At 40.9% G+C, this 20,512-nt stretch overlaps 1 protein-coding gene across 21 annotated transcripts in view; it reads left to right on the top strand.

The window, feature by feature from the left end:
* Positions 1-264: 264 nt before the first annotated feature.
* PAN3 (poly(A) specific ribonuclease subunit PAN3) overlaps positions 265-20,512 on the top strand; it is a 123,194-nt gene continuing 102,946 nt past the window's right edge. For 17 of the 21 annotated variants that reach the window (XR_014071097.1, XR_014071094.1, XR_014071095.1 and 14 more), the window contains exons 1-4: positions 265-1,128; positions 16,461-16,582; positions 17,315-17,381; positions 19,231-19,301. Coding sequence is in view for 16 of the 21 variants with exons in the window: in XM_081549359.1 (XP_081405485.1) it covers positions 681-1,128; positions 16,461-16,582; positions 17,315-17,381; positions 19,231-19,301 (708 nt within the window). In the remaining 5 variants the exon portion in view is untranslated. Of the gene's footprint in view, positions 1,129-1,419; positions 3,606-16,460; positions 16,583-17,314; positions 17,382-19,230; positions 19,302-20,512 lie in introns of those variants that run through there. The other 4 variants (XM_081549368.1, XM_081549367.1, XM_081549364.1 and 1 more) reach the window with 2 other exon arrangements.

Below are 20,512 nucleotides of genomic sequence, written 5' to 3'. Positions count from 1 at the left end.
AATTAAGAAATGACGCTCTGGCTTTACAAATAAGAGGACAAACGAAAGCGGGAAGGCCTATCGCCTGGTGAGCACGCTCCCCCAGACGAATCGGCGTCGGAGAAGCGCGGCCAGCAGCCCGCCCGTCCAACCGACGCCCTACCAAGCTTCCCCCTCCCCCGCTGGCGCTCCCGCTACCCACAAGCCCCCGCGCCCCGGCGCGCAGGCGCAGCGGCGACGGCCGTCTCAGGAAGAGGAAAAGGGAATAAACAACTCGGAGGAACCAGAGCGCGAGAGATCGAGTGGAGGCAGAATTTAAAAATAAACCGGCCCCTTCGTCCTCACCACCCGTTCGCTGCCGCCACCGCGCCCCCTCCCCTCCCCCTACTCCCCGAGTCCGCGCCCTCTAAGTCCCTGTCAGAGGGCCCGCGCGCCCACCCCGTCGTCCCGCGCGCGGCTCCTTTAAGAAAAGAGAAGGCGAGAGTGAGTGAGAGAGACTCCCGACTCTCCCCCTCCCCGCCCCTCCCTCCTGCCCCCTCTTCCCTCCCCTCTCCCCTCCCCTCCCCCCCTCCCCGGGCGGCTCCGGCTCCCGCAGCGGGACAGACCCGCCCGCCCGGGCTTTTCTCCGGCCCCCCGGCAGCGCCGTCCCTCCCTCCCCGGTCTATGGTGGCGGTGGCGGAAGACGAGGCTGCGGCGTTGCCATGAACAGTGGCGGCGGCCTCCCGCCCCCCTCGGCCGCCGCCTCCTCCGCGTCCTCCTCGCTGGCGGCGGCCGCGGCGGTGGTGCCTGTGGCCCCGCCGGGGGTCGGGGGCGTCCCCGGCGGGGTGGCGGCGGCCGCGGCGGCGGGGGTGAAGCTGAAGTATTGCCGCTACTACGCCAAGGATAAGACGTGCTTCTACGGGGAGGAGTGTCAGTTCCTGCATGAGGACCCGGCCGCCGGGGCCGCGCCGGGCCTCGGCCTCCATAGCAACAGCGTCCCCCTGGCTCTGGCGGGCGCGCCCGGGGCCGGCTTCCCGCCCGGAGCGGTCCCGGCCGGGGGAGCCGGGCCGCCCGCGGGGCCCAAGAAGCCGGACCTGGGGGGCCCCGGGCCCGGAGCCGGCGGAGGCGGAGGCGGCAGCAGCGGGGTCCTCGACGGGCCGCGGCTGGCAAGTAAGTGTGGCCCGGGGGGTGGGGGGCTCCGGGGCGGCGGGGGAAGGGGGGCGCCGGAGCCCGGCCCGCGGGGTCCCCCCTCTCCCCTCAGCTTTCGCCTCCCTCAGCGCTCCAAGAGGCCTAGGCCCGGGGCCTGGGGCCTCCTTCCGTCTTCCTGCTTCCCCTCCCCACAGCCCTCGGCCAGCTCCCCGGGAACGGGGGGCGGTGGACTTTTGGGGGGGCGGGGGTGTGGGTGGGGGCGGGGAGGACGGGGGATGGGCCGCGGCGTGCGAGAGATGGGGGTGTCGCTTCCGGGGTGTGTGGAAAGGGGCCGGGTTTGCCGGCACCTGTGAGTGTGTGTGTGTGTGTGTATGTGTGCGCGCGCGCGCCCCGGGCCGAGCGGAGGGCTCCCCCGGTGGGTGTGTGCCGGTCGGGGCGGGCTCCGCGGCTTCCAGGAGTGGGTTGGAAGAGCGGAAAAAGTTTTTTTTTTTCTTTCTGTGTGTGTGTGCAAGGCTTCTGGGGGAGAGGTTTTCCAGGCAGGAAATGCTTTCTAAGGAATCGGGAGCGAACCGACAAGCAGCCGTCTCTCGCGTGTGGTCTGAGTCGGGATTTCACTCAAACTTGCATTTCCGCAGTTTTCTTGAAAGCTGGCGGGAGTCTTCAGGGTGTCCGGAGATGTATTTCTTGTCTTCTACTACTTTGTATCCAGCGAACCCTCAGCTTGGAGCTTCGGAAAAGTGCCACGCCATGAGCCGCGCACATTTGTGTGCGACTGAACCCTCGAATTCGGCTCTCTTAGGGCAGCGGGCCTTTTTTCACTTGTCATTATCTGTTACCTTGTAACTTGTTCGTCGTTAGTGAGTGGAGTGTGCAGTTCTAACAATAAGTCTAAAAGTGTAATCTGGTTTACAAAAGGTTGCCCTTGAAAAGTAGGGGTGTGTCAAGTTTTCCCTTGTTTCTGAGTGTATTGAGCATTTCTAAATCAAGTGGGAAAATCCTACTTCCTTGGGAATTCTAAAAAGTTACTAGATTTGAAACTCATTTGATAGGCTGCTTAACTTGGATGTCAGAACTTTTTTCTTTTTTTAACTATAATGGTCTTGAGTATTTGGCTTGATGCTTTAGCAGTTATTTGCTCTGTGAGGATTATTAAGTGTCTTCCTAGAGATGGGTGTATGTGTTAGTGTGTTTTAAAGATTACGTCTTTTGCTCTGATGGGTCTGACTGTAGTGCAGATGTATTTGGTGAGGGTGATATGCTAAGAAGAATAATTTGTAACAAAATGTTTTGTCAGAATGGTTACTTTATTGGTGGAATTTTATCACGTTGGAGCAGCAACTTTGCATTTTCTAGGTAAGTTTGCTGGATATATTGAGTTGTGGCTCAGGTTAATTCGTTATGTTTGATTAGTAAGCAGTGAAACTGAACAGTGGTTTTGTTACCTACAGGAAGAGGCATGTTAAAAAAAATGGGGGTATTCAATTTAATATGTGGTATTTCTAGGATTTTCTATTACACAGATGTGGTAGATTTGGGACATGAAAGTTAGGACAGGCTGTAAACAGGTGAGGTTGGAGATGGAGGAGAAATACTAGCAATGACTCAAAAGGTGGGTACCATTTCGTATCTCAGGATCCAAACATGTTGGGGAGATAGGTTCTTGAGAGGACAGGCTTTCAGTGCTGGGAAGGCATTTTGAAGTCAACGTTGAGTCATTTAACAGTTACTTGATTAAGTAGTTGCGTTATATAGTTGGATTCTGTGGGACTTCCTTTAATTCAACTGGGTGCAGCCCAAGGCTCCTCTTGTCGGCGGTAGGCTTCTTGGTAACTCAGCAGTGGTCTAGATTGTGACTCCTTTGGGTGAGATAAAATTTGTCTCCTATCAGTGAGTGGCCAGTCAAGTTAGGTTGTTCAGGAATCAGGGAACAGGATTGTGTTGGTGATTTAATGCTCACGTTGAATTTTTTACACTTTATTGTTTGATTTTTGATCTACTTTCTATGTTTAGCTGTATTATACTCTTATTTTATGAGACACTTGATTTGGTAATGAGGCAATTAAAAGGGAGGACACATTCTGACAGGTGTCGTTATTAGGAGAAATTTAAATTTTGTTAGTTGTTGACTTGAGCAGGTAGAGTCACTGACACAGTTTTATATTGCTTGTACTTTTTTTTCTTAGCTCTTCTTTAGGTGTAAGAATGTAGACTATTTCTTTAGCTGGAATGTCAGACAGATCTGCTCTGATAAGCCGGGTCCACCTGTAGAAATACTTTGCTGGGCTCCTTGGGTATCTTGGGGCTGTGCGTGTATGTGTGTTTTAAAGTTTTTGTTGAAGTGTACACACCTATGGAACAGGATACAGACCATAAATTTTGGAATTTTCACAAGATGAAAACAACTCATAACAGTACTCAGATCAGGAAATAGAACTCAATCAGGACCTGCAGAAGTCCTGCTCTTCCTACCCTCTGCCAGTCACTGTCCTTTCCCAGAGGTAACCACTGACTTCACCCACTACATTGTCGATTCATTTTTCACTTTTTCATGCTTTTTTTTGAGCTCTATAAGAACATTGTGGGCCTCTTTTCTTAAAGAATATTTGTTAGATCAATTATGTAGGAGCAGCCTCTTAGTCTCATTCTTGCCTGGTGTTACACATTATATGAATGTACCTCATTTTATATTCTCATTTTGCTGTTAGTGGGCGATAGAACGTTTCCAATTTTTGTTTAATAAGAAGAGCACTGTTTTGAACATTTTTGAACATGTTTTTTGGTTCAAGTCTATGAATTTATGTTAGGAGTGGAATTTCAGACTTGTAATAGGACATGCATATGTTCAGCTCTAAGTAGATGACTTCAGACAGTTTTCTGAAGAGATTGTATCATATTTACATTCCCTCTAGCAGAGTATGAGAGTTCAAGTTGTTTCAAGTTGCTTCATGTTCTCCCCAGCACTTGATATTCTCCATCTTTTAATTTTAGCCATTTTGGTGCCTAAAATTTGATATAATTTGATGTTTTTAATTTGCATGTGTTTGGATTGTAACTGAATTAGTTGACAGCATTTAAAAAATCAGGTTTAACAGTAAACTACAGATTTCCAACTTTCTTTGAAGGGCAACTCTTTTCTATATTGTAATTGGGTGTGTTGGCTGGGCAAGACTCCATTTTTGCCTTATTACTAACTGGGTAACTTATATGCCTGGCTCCTCTTGGCCTTTGAGTTTTTGACTCTTGTTTTAGTAGTTGAATTGTTTTGGTAGTGTTTCAGATTGTGTGAAAACTTGAGAGGTAAATGGAAGAGGAAATTTTATCCTTATTTTGCAAGCATTGGAAAACTGAAGCAGAAAGGCTTTTTTTTAGTATGCTTAGTTGCAGTGGTGTTTCAGTCTCGTAACTGTACTTTCATTTGTTGCTTACTTTTTACCTGTACAGAAGTATTACACTTCCAGCTCTTTTGTTGACCTGGCAGTATGGTAGTGAACATATTCTGGCATTCAAGATTGTTGGGAAATAGCAGTTTATTTATTATTCTTTTTTAAAGTGTTAGACATTTCGTATTTCTTTTGGACTTCGAATCTTCTAAAGGTTCAGTGTGGTTTGATTTGGTGGTTTAATTGAGTTGCTGATTCTTGACCTTTTAATGATGTGATTCTAGTATTTTCAGCCAGCTAGACTTTTCATCTTCAAGATGCTCAGTTTTTAGCAGCTCAACTATTGTATCAGTATTTGTATTTTATATATGTTACTTTATTTGAAACCCAATAGATTTATTTTATCAAAATAGACTTATTTTAAGTTCTGCTAATTTAGTTAGTAGTGAAGGCTCTGGCATAAGGCACATCTAAGATGGACGTGGCTCTCCTGTCTACTAACTTTGTGATCTTGAGTTTTTAACCTTTAATCCTCTGCTTTTCTCATTTTAAAACGTGGAGGTAATAGTAGTACCTAATTCAAAGTTGTGACGGGCTTGAATATAACAGTATCAGAGCAATGTCTGGCACATAGGGAGGGGTCAGGGTTAGTTGCTACTGTTAATTGAATATTAGTAATAAGTTTAGTTAGCCTGTACATTTCTTTACCTCCCAGTTTTTGAGAGTATGTTTTCAAGACCAGTAAAATAGCTACAGATTATTGAACCGTGGCTGTCTGTCCACATGGCAGAAAGCAGGGGATAACTTGAAGTTGATAGGCAAACTTTGGAGTGTATGGCAAGACTGTTTTTGTTTAAGCCAGAATTATACTTTTCACCCCACAAACCTGAATCAGCTCACAGAGGAGTGAGTACTGGGAATTTGCCATTAGGAGAGCTGGTATAGATTAACACATTTTTATTTGACAATACACAAAGTAGATAACAAGAGACTTTATAATTGATTTCACTCCTTTAATATGGTGCTCGCAAAGTGGCAAGTTTTGATCAGGGTGATAGGAATACAACATTGAATGAAACAAAAGTCTGTCCTGTGGAGGTTACATTCTAGTGGGGAATACAGGTATGTGTATAAGATAAAATTAGATCTTGAGAAGTTTTAAGAGGAAAGCTTAGAGCTTTATGAGGAGTACTCAGAGAGGGTTGTACTAATGTCTCAGATTCAGTTAGTGAGTAAACACTTCTTTCCATGAAAGTGCATTTGAAATGACTCTGTAAGAAGCTAAATGATGGCCAAAACATCTATTTTTGTCCTTTTATAGTGTTTTTCTCTTTTTAAATTAACTTTCTATTTTGAGATAATTGTAGAGTCACATGCAGTTGTAAGAAATAATACAGAAAGAGCCTGCTGTCCCATCCCCATTTCCCCAGCGGCAACACCTTGTAGAACTATAGTGCAGTGAGTGTCACAGCCACACTGATTGACACAATCCACTTAACTTTTTTCAAGATTTTCTGAGTCTTATTTGTGCGTGTGTGTACACATGTGTGTATTTAGTTCTGTGGAGTTTTATCGTGTGTATGTTTTTATACCTGCCAGCACAGTCAGGACATGGAGCAGCTCTGTCACCCTCAAGAGGCCTTTTTGTCACCTTGCTTCAAATCCCTGGCAACCACTAATTTGCCCTCCATTTCTATAATTTTGTCATTTCAGGAATGTTCTATAGGGAATTCCCTGGTTGCCCAGTGGTTAGGATTCCATGCTTCCACTGCCGCATCTTTTTGTTGTTGTTGTTTGCTTTTCTGTAGGCATATCTGCTTTTGTGTACAAAGGTATGAATGTTTATGGTACCTAGAAATATTTTAGAAATTTATTTATTTTAGGGTTGAATTTATTTAGTTTTTAATAAATTTTTTTGGTAAAAATTTTCACTGGAACAGCAGTGTATAAAGTTAAACTGATCTCATTGCCCAGGGTTAATCATTATTATTAGTTTTGTGTGTAACCTTAACTACTCCTAAGGGCCCTATCTCCACATGCACTCACATTACGGGTTAAGGTTTCATTATGAGAATTTAGGGGGAGACAGTTAAGTCCATAGCATGGGCATACATATACACACTCAAGTTTTGTAGCAGTATTTCTTACATTTGTTTTTCCATATAAACTTTATATTCTGTTTTCATAAAGTAGTTTATGAGCTGAAGGTATACAAAGGAATGTGATAAAATTCTTGTTTTATGCACTGTTGTCATATGCAATCAGTGTGTGCTCCAGTTGCTCAGTCGTGTCTGACTCTTCATGACCCATGGGGTGTAGCCTGCCATGGTCTTCTGTCTGTGGGATTTCCCAGGCAAGAACACTGGAGTGGGTTGCTATTTCCTCCTCCAGGGGATCTTCTTGACCCAGGGATCAAATGCACGTCTCCTGCATTGGCAGGTGGATTCTTTACCATTGAGCCACCTGGGAAGCTTGTTGTCATATAGTTGTCAACAAATTCATGCATACAGTATTTGCTCCTCCTTTCATTGTATAGGAATTACTGTTGGACTGGGGGTCCAGAGAATTAGGTTTGGTTTTGTTTTTTTTTTAGTACTCTGTCTTAAAGTAACTTTGATCTTAGGCTAGTAATTTAGTCCATGTAGAAATATATTTCTTTGTCTATAGAATATGAGAATGGGGTATGGAGTACATGATGTTTAAAATTACTTCAGGTATAAAATGTTTGTGTTTTTCTAAATGTTTATGTTCTAGGAAACAAATTATTTTATGATCAATTTTTAGAATTCATCCTCATTCATTCCCAATAGCTTTAAAAATCTTTGACCTTTCAGAAGCTTCAGCTTAGGGAAGGACATGTTCTCTTATCTTGGCTGAGTTAATCGGCCTGTGGATAATGGCCCTCTTCTGGTAAAACTACTTCCTTCTTTGATGTCCTTTGGTATCTTTTTCTTTAAAAAAGTAAAGATATTGTACCCATTTTTCTAAAACTAGTTTTTAATTGTATTTTTAACGTTGAAAATTGCAGCTTTTTAAATCTAGGAACAATATCTTGCTTTGGAAAGTAAAGATGTGCTACATGAACGGGGAAGCCTGGTGGGCTTCAGCCCATGGGGTCACAAAGAGTCACAGGCACACGCACAGGTTAAAAGTTTAAATGGCGCAAAAGGATACACAGTGAAAAATAGTCTTCCTTCTTCCCTAGTTCCTTGATCCCTCTCCAAAAGACAGTCACTCTTTTCAATTTATTATGTATCTTTGTATTTCCCTATCTCTAGTACATACTGCTCACACGTGGAAGGCTAATGCACTTTGAATTTTTTCACCAAACTGCTTATCTTCTAGTTTGTTTCACATCTACACATAGAGATTTACCTTACGCTTTATAGTGACTGTGTAATAATTCCCTTGTATGATTGTACTGTTCTTTTCAGTGGCTATTTAGATTGTTTATGGTCTTTTACAAGGGATGGTACTAAGCTGTTACATCTTAATATACTATGTATGCTTATACATAAATTAACACAAAGTGTAACAGACGCATATTTAAGGAACATAGGAGTCTTCAGTAATCTGGTTCAAACTTGTTACATTAAAAAAAAAATGTAGGCAAATATAGTACCATCTCACTTTCATGTGGAATCTTAAAAAAAAACAAAAAAACAACCCTAAGGCATAGACAACAATGAAGAAGAGATTGGTGGTTGCCAGAGGCAGGGATCCAGGAGGGTAGGGGAAGGTAGTCAAGAGATACAAACTTCCAGGTCTTTTATTCTCATAAAACCTTGGAAAGTAGATGTTACCATTTCTGTTTTACAGAGGAGGAAACTAAGACTTAGATTAAATAAACTTTCAAGGATGAGTAATTGGCAGCTGGCTGCAACAGACCTCACGGGCACCTGCGTTTGCTTAGTCTGTGCTCATTCCATGGTGCGGTAGGGCGAAGGATGGTGTGACTGTCTGCTGAGTGGCTGGAGGAGCCTCTGTTTACTGGGCCTGCATCCACTGTGCTGTCATCTAGTGTCTCTGAGTCTCACTGCCCCATCAGAAAAATGGAGGCAGAAATACCATTTGCATGGGGTGTTTTATAGAAGTTGGGTGTGAAAATCTGTTGTATTGTTTATCAACTTTTAAGAATACCTACTTTTAAGAAGGGCTTATTTGTATATGAGTGTTTATGTAAGTGTGCTAATAGGAGTAGGGAATGCCAGAAAAATATCAGGAATAGTTCCTAATCTCAGTTTACAGATAAATTAAATGTGTTAGTGGTTGAAGACAGCAATGAAGGATCAAAGCATTTCTTTTTTTTGGTCACATGAGTGATATAAACAGTATCTTAAAAGGTGGAGTTTTAACAGCTTGGAATAATAGGGGAATGCATTCTAGAGATGAGGAAAGAGGGAAGTAAGATTTATGATTACCTTTGAGGTAGGGTGCTAGGCACTCTACTTCACTTGAGGGCCTTTCACAGCCCCGTGAGTGAGATGTGATTGCTTTTCTTTCAGATGAAGAAATGAATTTTAGTAGGTTTTGCTTAAGGTCATTCAGCTAGTGAGCGGTAAAACTTGGATTAGAACACAGTGACTGTGGTGTCTCAGATCTGTGGAGTGGATATGTAGTGTGTGTGTTGAGGTTCTTCTCTGAATACAATTCAGTATCCTGAATTTTTTATATAATATGATGAATACTTTCTCACGTTATTAAAAATATTTTTAAAATGCTTTCAGCACCTGTATAATCAAGGGTATAATCAGAAGTATAAGATAAAAATTATGGATAGCAAGGAAGTGACCCAGTCATCGGAAATGTTTTTACTTTTAGCTAATAACTGTAATGCATATGAAAGAACATTTACAATACATGTAAGATATAAAGAATAATAAAAATCAATGACTATTCTGCTCACCATTTGGCTTAATAAATGGAACGTTTTTATGTTGCTCATTATCTTCTTTCTCTTTAAGAGTCTATGCATAAAAAAAAAAAACACAGTGACTAACTTCAAGCATTTTTTTTTTCCATTGTACCTGGGTCTTGAAGATTCTAGGGCTTGGGCTGTATGTATGCTGGAATTGGTGGTACTCCTTGTTGTGGACTGTGTGTGCCAAGTCACTTCAGTTGTCTTCGACTCTTTGCAGTCCTGTGCGCTGTAGCCCACCAGGCTCCTCTGTCCATGGGATTTCCCAGGCAAGAATACTGGAGTGGGTTGCCTTGCCCTCCTCCAGGGGATCTTCCCGACCCAGGGGTCAAACCGATGTCTCTTACATCTCCTGCATTGCAGGTGGATTCTTTACCACTAGTGCCACCTGGGAAGCCCAATTGTGAACTGTAGACCTTCAAAATATAGTGAGTTTAATGGTTTGACTGGAAAAGAGAGTTCAGTAATGTTAAAATTATTGTAAGACTGTTTTATAGTAGAATGTATACTTTTACATTATAATCTTTGATAGTTTGGAAATATCTGTGTTTTTTCCCTGATGGATACACAATTGTCTTAAATCCATTTATTGAATAATCCCAGTTTCCTCCATGGGTTTTAAAAAGGAGGTTTATCAAAATATAATTTACCTACTGTAAAATTCACCCATTGTAGATGTACAATTCATTTTTTCTTAGTAAATTTATAGAGTTGCAACCATCAGGAGTTTTACAAGAACTTTTAAGATATTTTTCATTTTTTTTAAGATACTTTTCATTTTTTTCCGTAACGTTTCATTAAAGTTTGCCAGGTAGATAGTATGAGTCTCATTTTACAAGTCATGGTGTAATATCCAGTTTATAAGCATTTTGCCCGAGACATTGTGGCTAGTAAGTGGCAGAACTGAGATTCAGACCCAGAACTTTTAGGAAATACTATAATGATAGGTTGAGAACAGAATGTTGAGGGCTTTTTAATATCGACTAAGAAGTTTGGATTTCATCCCTTGGGATAAGCATTGCCAGCACCTGTCTGTGAGGTCCTTGTTGGCAGAGGAGAACCACTCAGTATTTTCAGCTGGGCTCTTTTTTTTTCTTTAAAACTTGTTCTGTGGAAGGCCAAACTTGTTCTATGGGCTCTAAAACCACTGCATATGGTGACTGCAGTCATGAAATTAAAGGACGCCTGCTCCTTGGAAGGAAAGTTATGACCAACCTAGACAGCATATTAAAAAGCAGAGACATTACTTTCCCAAAAAGGGTCCATCTAGTCAAGGCTATGGTTTTTCCAGTGGTCATGTATGGATGTGAGAGTTGGACTGTAAAGAAAGCTGAACACCAAAGAATTGATGCTTTTGAACTGTGGTGTTGGAGAAGACTCTTGAGAGTCTCTTGGACTGCAAGGAGATCCAACCAGTCCATCCTAAAGGAAATCAGTCCTGAATATTCATTGGAAGGACTGATGTTGAAGCTGAAACTCCCCAATACTTTGGCCACCTGATGCGAAGAATTGACTCATTTGAAAAGACCCTGATGCTGGGGAAGATTGAGGGCAGGAGGAGAAGGGGACGACAGAGGATGAGATGGTTGGATGGCATCACCAACTCAATGGACATGAGTTTGAGTAAACTCCGGGAGTTGGTGATGGACAGGGAGGCCTGGTGTGCTGTAGTCCATGGGGTCACAAAGAATTGGACATGACTGAGCGGCTGAACTGACTGACTGACTGATGTTGGTCATAGCTTTTCTTCCAAGGAGCAAGTGTCTTTTAATTTCATGGCTGCATTCACCATCTGCAGTGATTTTGGAGCTCCCCAAAATAGTCTCTCACTGTTTCCATCGTTTCCCCATCCGTTTGCCATGAAGTGATGGGACCAGATGCCATGATCTTCATTTCCTGAAAGTTGAGTTTTAAGCCAACTTTTTCACTCTTCTCTTTCACTTTCATCAAGAGGCTCTTTAGTTCTTCTTCGCTTTCTGCCATAGGGGTGGTGTCATCTGCGTATCTGAGGTTATTGATATTTCTCCCGGCAATCTTGATTCCAGCTTGTGCTTTATCCAGCCCGACATTTTGCATGATGTACTCTGCATATAAGTTAAGTAAGCATGGTGACCATACAGAGCCTTGAAGTACTCCTGTTGTTGCATGTCCAGTTCTAACTGTTGCTTCTTTACCTGGCTACAGATATCTCAGGAGGCAGATCAGGTGGTCAGGTATTCCCATCTTTTTAAGAATTTTCCACAGCATGGCCCTCTCAAAGAACAAAGGATTGAGCTGCATACCAAAGGAGATGCCAAAGGAGAGCTGCATACCGGCCCCTCCCTGCCCAGAGGCAGAGAAGCAGGCTTGCAACAGCTAGAGCCAGAAGGCAAGGGGCTGCTACAATCTCAGCCCCAGAGACAGCATCTTCCACCAACAGTGAGCAGGCTCCCAGCTGCTAACCACATCTTCCTGTGATCCTGGGTGGTTGACATCTGCCAGAAGGGTTGCAGCCTGAGATCAGCTCTCCAGAGGAGACAAACGGCATACCTGAGACAGTGCTCTTGCGGCACACCCAGGAAACTGAGCAGTCGGGACTCAGGAGGTGATTAAGATGCATGGCCCACCTGGGACAGTGCCCTCGCCAAGCACCTGGGCCTGAGCTGCTCAGACCTGGGCACGGCACAAAACTTCATGCCCAACCCACAGACAATGAGCTAGAAATGTGTCTGAGTGTCTCCTGTGGAGGTATGGGTCAGCAGTGGCCTGCCGCAGGGGCTCTGGGTGCAGCAGAGCTGGGTATGGCATAAGCCCTTTGCAGGAAGTTGCCATTAACCCCACCATAGAACCACCAGAACTTACACAGGACTGAGGAAACAGACTCTTGGAGGCCACAAACAAAACCTTGTGCGTACCAGGACCCAGGAAAAAGGAGTAGTGATCCCACGAGGGACTGACCCAGACTTGCCCATGAGTGTCCAGGAGTCTCCGGTGGAGGCATGGATTGGCAGTGGCCTGCTTCAGGTTCAGGGGCACTGAGTGCACCTCCACCATAGTTTGGCCTCAGGTCAAGCAACAGGGAGGGAACACAGCCCCACCCATCAACAGAAAATTGGATTAAAGATTTACTGAACATGTCCCCGCCCATCAGAACAAGACCCAGTTTCCCCCTCAGTCAGTCTCTCCCTTCAGGAAGCTTCCATAAGCCTCTTTAGCCTTCTCCATCAGAGGGCAGACAGAATGAAAACCACAATCACAGAAAACTGACCAATCTGAACACATGGACTGCAGCCTTGTCTAGCTCAGTGAAACTATGAGCCATACCGTGTAGGGCCTCCCAAGATGGACAGGTCATGGCGGAGAGTTCTGACAAAATGTGGTCCACTGGAGAAGGGAATGGCAAACCACTTCAGTATTCTTACCTTGAGAACCCCATGAACAGTATGAAAAGGCAAAAAGGTATGACACTGAAAGATGAACTCCCCAGATCGGTACGTGCCCAATATGCTACTGGAGAAGAGTGAATAGAATAGAAGAAAAGAGAATAACTCCAGAAAGAATGAAGAGATGGAGCCAAAGCAAAAACAACACCCAGTTGTGGATGTGGCAGGTGATGGAAGTAGAGTCCAATGTTGTAAAGAGCAATATTGCATAGGAACCTGAAATGTTATGTCCATGAATCAAGGCAGATTGGAAGTGTTCAAACAGGAGATGGCAAGAGTGAATGTCGACATTTTAGGAATCAGTGAGCTAAAGTGGACTGGAATGGGTGAATTTAACTCAGATGACCATTATATCTACTACTGTGGGCAAGAATCTCTAAGAAGAAATGGAGTAGCCATCATGGTCAACAAAAGAGTCCGAAATGCAGTACTTGGATGCAATCTCAAAAACGACAGAATGATCTCTGTTCGTTTCCAACGCAAACCATTCAATATCGCAGTAATCCAAGTCTATGCCCCGACCAGTAACGCCAAAGAAGCTGAAGTTGAACGGTTCTATGAAGACCTACAAGACCTTCTAGAACTGACACCCAAAAAAGATGTCCTTTTCATTATAGGGGACTGGAATGCCAACGTAGGAAGTCAAGAGATACTTTGAGTAACAGGCAAATTTGGCCTTGAAGTACAAAACGAAGCAGGGCAAAGGCTAACAGAGTTTTGCCAAGACAACGCACTGGTCATAGCAAACACCCTTTCCCAACAACACAAGAGAAGACTCTACACATGGACATCACCAGATGGTCAATACTGAAATCAGATCGATTGTATTCTTTGCAGCCAAAGATGGAGAAGCTCTATATAGTCAGTAAAAAGAAGACCTGGAGCTGACTGTGGCTCAGATCATGAATTCCTTATTGCCAAATTCAGACTTAAATTGAAGAAAGTAGGGAAAATCACTAGACCATTCAGGTATGACCTGAATCAAATCCCTTATGATTATACAGTGGAAGTGAGAAATAGATTCAGGGGATTAGATCTGATAGACAGAGTGCCTGATGAACTATGGATGGAGGTTCGTGACATTGTATGAGACTGAGATCAAGACCACCTTCAAGAAAAAGAAATACAAAAAGGCAAAATGGTTGTCTGATGAAGCCTTACAAGTAGCTGAGAAAAGAAGCTAAAGGCAAAGGAGAAAAGATACACCCATTTGAATGCAGAGTTCCAAAGAATAGCAAGGAGAGATAAGAAAGCCTTCCTCAGTGATCAATGCAAAGAAATAGAGGAAAACAATAGAATGGGAAAGACTAGAGATCTCTTCAAGAAAATTAGAGATACCAAGGGGACATTTCCTGTAAAGATGAGCTCAATAAAGGACAGAAATGGTATGGACCTAACAGAAGCAGAAGATATTAAGAAAAGGTGGCAAGAATACACAGAAGAACTGTACAGAAAAGATCTTCATGACCCAGATAACTACAATGGTGTGATCACTCACCTAGATCCATCCTGGAATGCAAAGTCAAGTGGGCCTTAGGAAGCATCACTATGAACAAAGCTAGTGGAGGTGATGGAATTCCAGTTGAGCTATTTCACATCCTAAAAGATGATACTGTCAAAGTGCTGCACTCAATATGACAGCAAATTTGGAAAACTCAGCAGTGGCCACAGGACTGGAAAAGATCTGTTTTCATTCCAATCCCGAAGAAGGGCAACGCCAAAGAATTCAAACTAACCGTACGATTGCACTCATCTCACGTGCTAGCAAAGAAATGCTCAAAATTCTCCAAGCCAGGCTTCAACAGTACGTGAACTGTGAGCTTCCAGATATTCAAGCTGGTTTTAGAAAAGGCAGAGGAACCAGAGATCAAATTGCCAACATCCGCTGGATCGTTGAAAAAGCAAGAGAGTTCCAGAAAAACATTTGCTTTATTGACTATGCCAAAGCCTTTGACTGTGTGGTCACAACAAACTGAAAATTTTTCTATGTTACATGTAGTTTATACTGTAATCTTACAATAAAGTAAGCTTAGAGAAGATAAAACACTATTAAGAGAATCATAAGGAAGAGAAAATACATTTTCAGTTCTGTACTGTACTGATTGACATAGGAAGTTTGCACTGTATGTTTACAAGATAAGTCATTTTCTGTCTGTACCTTCATCACTGCTGTCTTAATAGGATACAAAATCTGTAGGTATCCTGTGTTTTACTAACACTGGACATCAAAATGAAAAGGTAATGTGAAAAAGGAATTCATAGTTATTTACAGGTGTGAAGTGGCAGCAGTGGGATTGCTTTCCGGTGGTTTAGTGTCAGGAATATGATTGCTTCACAGTAGCCTAGCATGTGCACTAATTAAAGAGTTGTAAAATTTGTGTAGCATTTCAAATTTTGTAGTCATGTTCACTATAGTATTAGAAATGTTACCTTTAAAGAAAAACAACCTCTGATGATAGGTTGGTGTGTCACCTATAATAACTTCTCCAATTAGGAGAGAGGCATACTATATGGTACTGTAATTCCTTGAAAGTAAAGTTATAAAAGTGAGAAAATGAAACGTTAATTTTATGTTAACTATCACTTACTTTATGCCTATGTAAGGATAGGCTAATATCTATATCTGCATATATTCTATGCATTCATGACATGCCTTTTTTTCATTTTCTTTTATATCTTTAGTCTGTGTGGTTCGCCTGCAAATTTTCCAAACTGTCATAAATCTCCAAACATTTTTCCAATATATTTATCGAAAAAAAGTCTGTGTATTCCCTGATGGTTCAGCTGGTAAAGAATCCTCCTGCAATGCAGGAGACCTGAGTTTTGTCCCTGGGTTGAGAAGATCCCCTGGAGAAGGGAACAGCTATCCACTCCAGTATTCTGGCCTAGAGAATTGGATGTATAGTCCAAGGAATTGCAAAGAGTTGGACACAGCTGAGCGATTTGCACTTTCATAATTGGCCCAGACAGTTCAAAGCTGTGTGGTTCAGTGATCAACTGTACTTACCAAGAAATAAGATCTAAAATGTATTGTTCATCACTTTGTTGATATGTGATGGATTATTTTAGTAGTTACAGTGATTCCGTATTATTCAACCTCAGAATTGACAGACAGCTTGTCTGTTGTCCTCAGCTCTGTCCCATTGCAACCACTGTTGAGTTGGTTTCCTGACTAAGTTAACGTGAAACTGCTGGTCTGTGTCATAAAATGTGTTATGAGAAACAGTCCTGGGAAACTTGTCCTGTTAAGTATATGAAGATTCACAGGAGAAATTGCAGTAGTTTCCATTCTTCTGTTTTCTTGCAAGTTAAAGAAAGAAAACTTGATGAGAAAAGTAGAAATAAATGCAAGTGTGATTTGTTTCTTCATGTTGTGCTTAGTGGCTCTCAGGTAACAATATAAAAATAACTATCTCTGTGGAAAACGTTATTCAACTTGAGCATTGTTTAACAAATTTTTAGAGTTGAGCCAGTTTTGTTTGATTCAAGTTATGAACAAGTAAATAAAAACAAGTGTGACAGAGATTTGAGACTTGATTATAAGTTCCCAAAACTTATTTGGAAACAGAGAAACTACATCAACCTTTTGTGCTTTTAAATAATTTAAATACTTGAATTTTCCTTCTCTTTCAGTTCCTGGAATGGATGGAGGTGCTTTAACTGATACGAGTCTCACAGATTCCTATTTCAGCACCAGCTTTATCGGAGTCAATGGATTTGGAAGCCCTGTGGAGACAAAGTATCCTGTGATGCAGGTATTGTTGGTGTGAATTCTCATGGCCCTGGACACTGAGGTGTGTTTTGGGGATGGAGACCTCTAGAGTCTTCCTTTGTCCTCACATTTGGTGAGTGGGAGGTGGACTTTTAGGAGGTGATTGAGGTCAGAGGGATACAGGTAAGCCACCTCCTGTAGGTTGGAAGTCAGGTGAGCTTTCAAGGGTGGAGTTGAAGTGTGTAGAGGATGGTTAGAAAGAGGCTAGTTTCCCTCCTGTGTGTGTTGGGATGAAGTCCTTTCAGGATCGTGAGACCATAGAGGCCATGGAGTGTGTTAAGGAAGGGTGGGACATGTTCAGAGAACAGAGATGAGCCTAATTTCATAGCATCTATCAGGTGCTTGAAGGATAATACGTATTGAGAGAGAGTAGCAGAAAGTGTTTATTGACTCTGTCATTCACACCCCCCAGATGGATACTTACGAAGAAGGAAACTGAGTAGAGTTATGTGTCTTGCTCAGGCTAGTAAGTTATGGGAGTGCAGTTCAAAATGGTTCTGTGACTTTGGTTTTAAATACCTGGCTAATGAGTAAAATAAGTTTCTGCCTAGGTGATTGTAATCCATGCAGCAGCATTTTAGGAAGGTGAGTGTCACTGACGTGAACAATGGGTTGGAGGGGTAGATGCAAAGAGGGTCAGTCTAAACCTAATTGGTTGGATATTCTTAATTCTGCATTCTTCAGTGATATTATGTATATATATTTTAATTTTCAGAGAATGACTAATAGTAGCAGCTCCCCAAGCCTTCTGAATGACAGTGCCAAGCCATACCCAGGCCACGGTAAGACTCGATCCCTTTTTCTCTTATAGGTATGTGTATTTCTGACTCTAAAAACAATATGTCCACGATAGAGATTTTGAAAATTATAGATATAAGGAAGAAAATAGAAATGATCTATTATCTTCACACTCAGAGGTAACTGTTAAAATTTGGATATATATATATATATAAACACACATAAAATACACTCAAGTATATACATAATAATACTTAAGATCACATTAAATATACTTTTAAGTTATAGCTGAATGTTTCTCCATCATTGTAAATTGAATCCTATTGTTTATTTTCATAATTTACTTTGTTTCTGTTTTTTTTAAAGATTACACTCCAATATTGAACTATGTGTATGAATCTGTTCATATTTTGAGTTATTTCTTTTGGAAATATTGTTAGACATGAAATTACTGTTCTAAGGTTATGGACATTTTTAAGACTTTTGATACAGAATTTCCTTTTTGTATCTTAATTCAAAACTAAATGTTTCTTCTGTATCTTTCTGTATCCTATTTTACAAATAAATGTTGAGGAATGTTTTTTTAAAAAGTATGTTACAATTGAGTATTGGTGCAAACAGTTATTTATAATAATAATAAGAATTTGCATGTTGATTGTTCTTGAGATAGACATTTTATGTATGTGTATCAAGTCTCTCTCACTACTTGGAAATTTCAACTTTCTTTCACTGTAGGAAAAAGTAACAGCGTTTTAATATTGAATTATTAGAAACAGATGTACATGTAGCATTATAGTATTTTTGGTGTTCCCATAGAGTTTATATGCTGACTTGGTCCTTTATACTATCAAAGGTACGAATAATACCTATTTTTAAGAGTTTGAATGTATAATTACATAAAAATCTTGTGTCTTAATATTTTATTAACTTCTTTCTCTTTGCATTATTAATTATATTAAATTAGTGTTAATTCTAATGAAGGACTAGATCATGAAAATCCAGACACAAGAAGCCAGAGAAATACAGCAGCAGTTTTATGTACTGCATTATAGAGAGATTTAAGTCTGCTTTAAATGAGAAAATTTACTGTATTTTTTTAGGATTTCACAGATAGTTTAATGAGAAACATTAAGATGAACTAAAGCTCAGAAATGAAGTTAAAAATGTTTGGGTGCATATCATGCATTCCTTTTCAGAAACTCATTCTGATTTGTTAAGTGAGAAACAATTTAGAGACATACTTTTGTTTATAACTTCTGGCCACAGAGTAATGGAACTTTGAACCTTTAAAATCTTTGAATTTCATGTTAGTATTTTGAAACATTCAATAGCCCCATCTTTAAAAACTTAATTTGCCTTATCTTTTTAGTATGACTGTCAAAAATGTGGTGATAATACTTAATATGGAATACTCTGCAGGGTAGATGGTTTTGAGGCCTTGCCTGAATGTTAAAATCCAAGCCCTGTCTCTCAGTTATGTTTGACTACTTGACTACCTTCCCCTCACCACTCCCCCTTTTATATTTCTTATGACTTGGTCTCAAGAACACAGACTACAGGTAGACTTCCTTCATAAACACATTGCTAATAACATGGTTAAGATTACTTTTTTTTTTTCAAAATTTTATTTTTCTTTTGGTTCTGAGCAAATAGATACATCCTGATTTGTATAGTTGCTGAATAAATGTGTACTGAATATTGGCTGAGTGAAGTATCCTCGTTTGTGTTTCCTTCCGTCAGAAAATATTTGAATACCCTCTGTGTGTGAGCATTGAGTTTGATATTGTGGAATATGATTTTTATTATTATTTATAAGCATTTGGGTTAAACATCTATTAGATTTGTAGGTTTCCTGAGTTGCCTGTGTGGAAACTTATGTAACTTACCTTCCAGATCCTCTAACTTCACCTGCTTCATCCTTGTTTAATGACTTTGGTGCCCTCAACATCTCTCAGAGAAGAAAGGTAGGTGCAATGGACACTTACATGAAACTAAATGGAACATAGGGGTGACACTGGGGTATTGCCGACATAATGGTCAGTGTTCTGTTAAGTGGGGGAGGACTGGAATGTTCTTCTTGCCTTTTGTTAACCTTTTCCCTTGTTGTATCTCTTAATGTAGAATTTTATTTGATCTTTGTGTATGATACAGAGACTTTCTATGTGAAGGAATGAAATTCTTCTTATTTTTGCTCATTTAAAAAAAAATCTTAATGCATTCTCTTTGTAAGATAAACATCTTATTTAATGTTGTAGTTGCTGTTCTGTGACCCATTGCAGGCATGTTAATCGTCTTTTTATTTTCTGACTGCTTTGTCTAAATTTCAAAGATTTCTCCCCTAATCTAAACTTCTCATTAAAAGGCACACTTAATCTTTAGCTTTTCATAATTGGCCCAACTGTTTAAAAACAGTTTCATATTAGAAATTTAATTTTATTTGAAATTGAGGTTGAATAGATTTTGAACTACCTCATAATAGTTTATTATAGTTTGATGCCTTTGAGTCTTAATGAGAATCATTATGTTAATAGTAATAATAATCTAGAGGAGGTGGTATTTTTGGTTAGGAATAGCAGCTGAATATCCAGGAGGTTGTAAATTTTGGTGGAAATTACTATGAAATTACAACTAATTCAGTTTCCTAAGTAATGGGAGAAAGATTAAAAAGAAAAGAGTGTTAATTTTAGAAAACTGATATAAGCTTAAGGTGCTTTTTAGGAAATACCTGTTCAGAAGGTAGAATTAAATGGATTTCAAGAAGACTAGATAAATTCAATGAATTTCAAGAAGATGTTCTCTAGACAAAAAAAGATGGGGTCAGGTATAAATTACATCAGTACCCTCATATACCTACTGTTATCTCCATTTTGAAACAGATGAGAATAAGTATGTCATTACAACATGCTTTTAAGAAACACTGGACACAAGCAGACTCATTGGTGATGGTGAGAAGTGACAGTAGATGAAGCCTGTCACAGTAGCAGGAGATAGGAATGTGCTGGGTAGCAGGTACAACCTAGACATCAAGTTACCTGGAGCTTCTTAGTGTCGGGAAAATTTAAAAGCCCCTAAGTAATTTTAAGGGTCTCCCCAGTGGCCTTTTCACGTTTTTAAAAATAATAATCAGTTAACTGTGGTGAGTAGCATTTCTGATGAATGAATAAAAAGTAGAATG

This window comes from Giraffa tippelskirchi, chromosome 12 (genome assembly GCF_054371585.1).
Source record: "Giraffa tippelskirchi isolate mGirTip1 chromosome 12, T2T-mGirTip1v1.2.pri, whole genome shotgun sequence".
Lineage (NCBI taxonomy): Eukaryota > Metazoa > Chordata > Mammalia > Artiodactyla > Giraffidae > Giraffa > Giraffa tippelskirchi.
This window is presented reverse-complemented; position numbering and strand designations above follow the sequence as displayed.